This window comes from Halyomorpha halys, unplaced genomic scaffold (assembly GCF_000696795.3).
Source record: "Halyomorpha halys isolate HHAL.00 unplaced genomic scaffold, Hhal_1.1 Scaffold298.1, whole genome shotgun sequence".
NCBI classification, from domain to species: Eukaryota; Metazoa; Arthropoda; class Insecta; order Hemiptera; family Pentatomidae; genus Halyomorpha; species Halyomorpha halys.
The window spans coordinates 509,572-517,180 of record NW_027107540.1 but is presented as its reverse complement, the minus strand read 5'-3'; the positions used below and the strand labels follow the sequence as shown (position 1 = coordinate 517,180).

General features: G+C 33.3%; 1 protein-coding gene across 2 annotated transcripts in view; it reads right to left on the bottom strand.

The window, feature by feature from the left end:
* The window catches only part of LOC106680903 (uncharacterized), a 132,838-nt gene that overhangs the window by 81,391 nt on the left and 43,838 nt on the right, over nt 1–7,609 (bottom strand). For both annotated transcript variants that reach the window (XM_067045893.1, XM_067045894.1), the window contains 2 exons: nt 3,567–3,713; nt 1,682–1,870 (listed from right to left, as the gene is read on the bottom strand). In XM_067045893.1, coding sequence (XP_066901994.1) covers nt 1,682–1,870; nt 3,567–3,713 — 336 coding nt within the window. The remainder of the gene's footprint in view (nt 1–1,681; nt 1,871–3,566; nt 3,714–7,609) is intronic.

Below are 7,609 nucleotides of genomic sequence, written 5' to 3'. Positions count from 1 at the left end.
TAGTCAAGGGGACGAGGTGGAAACAAGAGGATGGAAACGAGGGAACAGAGGAGAATGGAGGCGAGGGGCTGGCGAGAGGAAGACGCGGGACATCTGAAGGGGATACCATCGGAAGGGCGACCGCACACTGCTGAATTATAACGTGAAAGGGAAGAGCGGCGGTCTGCCTTTAATAGAGATAGCAGAAGTAAGGTGCCTGGTGGACACCGGCAGTTCAAAGCTGTGTGATGGAGAGAGGAAACACAAGATTCAGAAATGCCAATGTAAATAGATCACCCTGGGTGGCCCTTGTGAGGTAGAGGGGGGGTGGAGATAGGGTTGAACCAGTTGGGACTTAGTATGGACAACTTGCCGGTACATATCGTAGGTAGTATGCAGAGGGAATACAAAGTGATTGTGGGGTGTGACCTGCTAGTGAAGGTGGGTGCTTGGATTAATAATATCAAGGGGAAATGGAGAATTAACTTGGGGGTTAAAACGTACAAATGTCATCGATAAAGAAAACCGGAGGGCGCACGATTTGGAGCAATAACTCAGGCTGAGGACTGGAGACGGAGACTTAGGAGAGTATATGAAGATATTTTTTTCAAAGAAGGAACCATGCTCGGGGCAATCGGGAAGACAGTCCATGAGATCATACTAAAAGAAGATAAGGTTACATAGGTGAAAGAGAGGAGATACCCGCAGGCGCTACGCCATCATATCCGGGAAGAGCTTCGAAGTTTAAAACACCAGGGAATAATTATTGATAGTACATCCCCATACCCCAAAGAAGATCACGTTAGGTGTAACTACTGAAAAGTTCAGAGTGTTGATAGATTATAGGAAGCTGAACGAGAATACCATAGACGAAAAATATCCGATTCCCATATTTGAAGACATTTTGGAAGGGCTGAGTGATTCAACGGTATTCAGCACTTCGGACTTGAAGGCTGGATATCATCAGATTAAAATGCACCCAATGGATCAACATAAGACTGCATTCACTTTCGAGAGGGGCCACTACGAATTTACAAGAATGCTTTTTGGACTCAAAAATGGTCCCATAACCTTTCAGCACCTAATGGACGAATTTTTAATGGGAATTGACGATGACGAACATGTGCAATATTTACACAGCGTATTCCAGAGGATCAGGCAATTTGGGCTCAAATTATCGGGAGGAGTTAAACCCAAACAAGTAGACGATTGGTTGTCTCGAGCAATTACAGTAAATGCAATAGAAGAGGAGGCCGGAGAACCGTCTAGACAATTCCGACAGAATGGGGCGAAGGAAGAGGATAGGGAGGAATCTTCTTCTAACGAGAGCTCGGCGGAAGGAAGACCAGTAGACATAGAGGAACTGGAGGACATAATAAATGACAAGGGGCGGCAGATTGTATGGAAGACGAGGACCACTGGATTGCTCTAAGTTGAGTGCAGCAAGTATGGGAGGAGCAATATCACGACAATTTGGTCGCAGCCAGGCGTGAAGACCAGATCTGTAGAACGTTAAATAATGCTTCTAAGCCAGGAAAAAGCACCTGGGTTTTCAGGGTATACAACGCTTTCATAATCAAAAGAAATGTATATAACATAAAGTATATCAGTACCTAAACTAGATATTACACCATTATTACTATAATTGATTTTACCAATAAATCAGTTTTAAATGTATAATGAATATGTAATTAATACTCACGCATAAAGTGTGTTGTATCATTTACCACAGAACTGTAATTCACTAGTAATTCCCTCCTGTTAACTACCCTATCCAATTTTGGTGGATTATCTAAGAAACTACCTTGAGTATGTTTTCTGGATTCATTCTGATTTGAGCCGTTATTCATTTTACTGCATGAGACAACTTGGGATTCGTTAATTTGTAAACCTGAAATAATAAAAATAGAAATATTAATGTAGGTGGAGAAACATGAAACATGAACTAAGGATATTTCAATTTAGATCCTATTTGGTTGTTTCTAGTGTTATCACTTCCTAATAAAATATGATTTACATTTATATTACCAATGATGTAAAATTGATTAAAATGAAAACAAACAAAACTTAGATGCACAATTTATGTGAAGAGTACAAACGAGAAGTTTTTAATTGTAGTCAAACATTTTGTTATCTTTTGCCGAACTTGTTTTATGATAATTATTTTTATTAAGCGGGATTCCCGCTTTATTAAACAATAAAAACATTTCTTCTGGAACGAACCTTAAATTTGTAAGGCATTTTTAAAGCATATTTTCAATTATCTACGGATAAATGTAATTTAAATCAAACAGGAATAATTATTGGGATCCGGTAGCTCAGTGGTAAGGCAACTCCAAGGACCCGGGTTCGAATCCGGCTGTGGCAGATTATTATTTTATCTTTCACTGTAGCTATGAGCCCTTTAGGTTCGGGAGCACTCCGGGTTCCACCCAGCCTCATGAAGTTGGTACCCTTAATTGGGTGACAATCTGGCCGTCGAGCGTGATTATGACCAAATCACCTCCTGGTACAATGGATATTTTTTAAATTAATAATTATTATTAACGTAAATAGGTGTTCATGCGATAATTTCCTATTCCACGATATTGATGTAGTGATTGTAGAAAAATGTAGAGAGAGATAAAGGAAGGAATTCTTAAACAGCGGTTCCATAACATTTTTTGCTACGGTTTCCTTTTTGAGCTACTCAAAAAATAAGAATTTCGATAAAAGTATCCTTAGAGGAGTTGGATATGTAAGAAAAGAAGACGAACAGTGCAAAGTAAATGTTGAAATGCGCTGTATATTTATTATTATTATAGTAATATTTTGAGAAAATTGCACCAGGATGAAAGGAGGTTTCTTTGTCCGAGTGCTTGGAAGAAACAGACACTAAGGAAGTATTATCGTTAAAAAATGGACTAGCAGTGAATATATGAATGTAATGATACGATTTATACAAACCTCAGCAGTCTCATGGCAAGACCATGATTTATGTTTTTATCAAATTTACATAATTTCCGTTAGTGTTTAGTGTTAGCTGTTACACCTTTGATACACTTTTGAAAAAAAAGTGTTGATTTCATAAGGAAACAATATTCCACATAGGCATGGTATTACCACGATTTAATATTTTTATGAAAAGAATGTAAGATGTCGACTCATATCGACGACAGCAGTCAAATTTTTTTTTATGATTGAAAGACATACAATTTTATTTATAAGTGACGAAAACCAGTTGTGGCTTGTAGTTTGAGTTTGTTGCGATTTCAGTGTCTCATTAAGATTTATTGTAGTTTCTAAGTTACTATTTTGATGCAATGGTTGTTTTGGATTAGCTGATTCGTTTTTTATTTTATTAATTGTTTTCCAATTGAGCAGAATGCGATGAACGAGACAAAAGCTAGTGTTGCAGTTTTTTTGCAAAGTCTATTCCTTCCAGACGTTGAGAGATGTTTTAATTACATCCAGATATATATAAAAAAATATGATATTACTACTGAAATAAGAAACTGTTCGATAAGAAATATTTCAGAACTTAACAATTTACATAATTATTTGTAACAAGAAAGTAGATATATACATTAAAACAATAAATGTATTACCTATATCTTCAACGTCCAAAACTGATTTATGAGAAATGGAGCCTTGATTAGACAGAAATTTGGTTGAGTTTGCCTTGTTCCAGTTAGTAATCAGTTTTATGAACTTCATCAAATCATTGAGTGGATTCGAGGCATTCTGTCTAATGTCTTAAAACAAAAAAAAACAATGTAAAACAATATTGGGTAAATTTATTAACAGATGAATTTTTTCTAATTATGCTAACAAGTTTTAAATGCTATTTATTCGTTAGTTTATTTGATTCAAAGTTTTTATGCTCTACAAAAGGGTTGAAAGGACAGGTTATCTTACTGCAGATTTGGGCATTAACTAGCTAATATTAATAAGGTAACACACTAATAACTAAATAAAATGGAACTAATCTCGTTATTAACTACCACTAATTTTAACAGCTGAATTAGCTGATAGTAGGAATGGACAACAAAAAACTATTTTAGCTATAGATATATGGCTACTAAAACTAATTAAAATTAACTTTAGCTGTTGAAAATAACTGCTAACTAATTATTTATTAGTTGTTACACTAACACATTAGGGTCCTAATATAAGTTTTCGGAGATACTGAAAAATAAAATATAATCGATTTTATGATCGCGCGCTTGTCTATTGTTTTGTTTTTTTAAGTTTTCGGATTTCTAAAATATTGGGGGCCTTATATTTTCGGAGTTGCTTTTGCTTTTTTTAATTTTCTACACATATAAAGAATCCCAAATATGTTAAAAATCGTAAAAGTTCAAATAAATCGACAAGAAAGCACGCGATCATAAAATCGACTTCATTGTCATTTTCAGGATACCAGTAAACATATCAAGGGACCCCAATATGTTGTAAATACGAAAGATTAAATCGATTCGCAAGCCTGCGATCATAAATTCAATTATTTTTTCATTCTCAGGTAGGGATGCGACATCGATAAAAAAACATCGATGTTCAATACTAAAACATCGATGTTAAAAAACCATCGACAAAAAAACATTGATGTTGAAAAACATCGATGTTTTTTTTAAACCATTTCAGTAACATAAAGACTGAACTAAAGACTACCCATGCTCCGGCCAGTCAGAAGTGCTTTTTCAATCAACCAATAGGACATGGACTCCAAAAAACATCAATGTTTTAATATATTGTTGCTTACAATACATTACCCAAAAAACATCGATGTTTTTAAACAACTATTTCAGAAATATAAGGTCTGTTCCAACGATCACGCATTCTACGGCCTGTCAGAAGTAGGTTTTGAAACTAAGAATCCGACATCGACAACAAAAAACATCTGTTTTTAAAATATCATTGCTTACAATACATTACCCAAAATACATTGATGTTTTTGAACAACCATTTCAGTAACATAAGGTCTGATCCAACGACTTCGTATACTCCCGCCAGTCGGAAGTGGTTTTTACAAAAAAGAATGCAAATTGACAAAAAAAAACATCGATGTTTAGAAATATCAATGTTCAATATTAAAATATCGTTGCATAGAATACATTGCCCAAAATACATCGATGTTTTTGAAGAAAAATTTCAGAAACATAAGGTCTGTTTTTACAAATCAGGCATTCTGCGGCCTGTCAGAAGTGAATTTTGGAACAAAGAATCCGACATCGACTACAAAAAACATCGATGTTTTTACAATATCGTTGCTTACAATACGTTACCCAAAATACATCGATGTTTTTGAACAATTATTTGAGTAACGTAAGGTCTGTCACGACTATCCAACGATCACGCATTTTAAGGCCTGCGGGAAGTGTTTTTTTAAACAACGAATCTGACATCAACTAGAAAAAAAACATCGATGTTTATAAAATATCGTTGCTTACAATACATTACCCCAAAAACATCGATGTTTTTAAACAACTATTTCAGAAACATAAGGTCTGTTCCAACGATCAAGTATTTTACGGCCTGACAGAAGTGGTTTTTGAAAGCAAGAATCCGACATCGACTACAAAAAACATCGTTGTTTTTAAAAATCGTTGCTTACAATACATTACCCAAAAAACATCGATGTTCTAAAATATCGTTGCATAGATTGCATTACCCAAAAAACACCGATGTTTTAAAATATTTTAGTTAACAATACATTGCCAAAAATACATTGTTCTTTTTTTGAACATCTATTTCAGAAACATAAGGTCTGTTCCGACCAGTCAGAAATGGTTGTTGGAACAAATAATGTAACTAAAAAAAAACATCGATGTTTAAAATATCTATGTCCAATATTAAAATATCGTTTCTTGATTATGAATTGGATAATTATATGAAGCTGATCTTGGAACAGACCTAGTCTTTGAAAACTTTTTGAATTGGGTTCAATGGAGTTAAATATCAAAAAATCAATAAGAACAATTTACAAAATAATATTTTATTTTTAAATCAAATATACAACACAAGATCGATCACATCATTTATGAATACATGCATAGTGAAATAATGCTGTTATGTTATCAAGTTACCACTATGTGGTCATTTTTATTTGTAATTGTTATACATTGCCAATTTCTTAACTGTATGGGTACTATATAACAATTTAAATATGTAACATACCGTTCAACATTATGAATACATAAATGGTGAAATAACGCAGTTATATTGCTAAGTTACCGCTATGTGGTAATTTTTACTAATGTAAATGTCTTATTTTATATTTACATTATTTTTATTGAAAAATCACCCAGGATATCTTGCAGAATATTTTTATTTTTTACTAATAATTTATAAAGTTTTCAAAGACTAGGTCTGTTCTTCATATAATTATCCAATTCATAATCAAGCAACGATATTTTAATATTGGACATAGATATTTTAAACATTGATGTATTTTTTTCAGTTACATTATTTGTTCCAACAACCATTTCTGACTGATCGGAACAGACCTTATGTTTCTGAAATAGATGTTCAAAAAAACAACAATGTATTTTTGGCAATGTATTGTTAACTACAATATTTTAAAACATCGATGTTTTTTGGCAAATGTATTGTAAGCAACGATATTTAAAAACATCGATGTTTTTTGGGTAATGCAATGTATGCAACGATATTTTAGAACATCGATGTTTTTTGTAGTCGATGTTCCATTCTTTCATAGAAAAAGAACTTCCGATTGGCCTGTGCATTGTAGTCGTTGGAATAGACCTTATGTTCCTTCAATAGTTGTTCAAAAACATCGATGTTTTTGTCGGTAATGTATCGTAAGCACCGATATTTTAAAACATCGATGTTTTTTTCTAGTTGATGTCCTAATCTTTGATACAAAAAGGATTTCTGACTGGCCGTAGATTACGTGATCGTTGGAACAGATTTTATGTTCCTGAAATGGTTGTTCAAAAATATCGATGTATTGTAAGCAACGATATTTTAATTTTGAGATTTGATATTTTAAAACCTCGATGTTTTTTGTAGTCGATATAGGATTCTTAGTTTCAAAAACCACTTCTGACAGGCCGTAGAATGCTTGATCGTTGGAACAGACCTTATGTTTCTGAAATAGTTGTTTAAAAACATCGATGTTTTTTGGGTAATGTATTGTAAGCAACGATACTTTAAAAACATCGATGTTTTTTTGTAGTTGATGTCAGATTCTTTGTTTAAAAAAACACTTCTGGCAGGCCTTAAAATGCGTGATTTGTGATTTGAAAATTTTTTGTTTTCATTTAGTTACTTTTGGAAAAAAAAAATATATATATAGATTGGGACAAACGTAAAACATCGATGTTAAAAAAACATCGGCTTAAAAACATCAATGTCAAAAACATCGATGTTTTGGGTAAAACATCGATGTTTTCAAAACATCGACATCGATGTCCCATCCCTATTCTCAGGTGAGAATGAGCTAGCTAATGAATTATTATTTCTGAAAAATATATAATATAGTCCTAAGAATTGGCCATGAGAAAACAGACAACAACTGAACATTTAGTTTTAGTTTCTAAAACAACTACAGTTAACTGATTTTTTTTTTAAATTATTTATATAATGTAATTTACAACTGTACAAAATAATACAATAGGTAAATATGTAG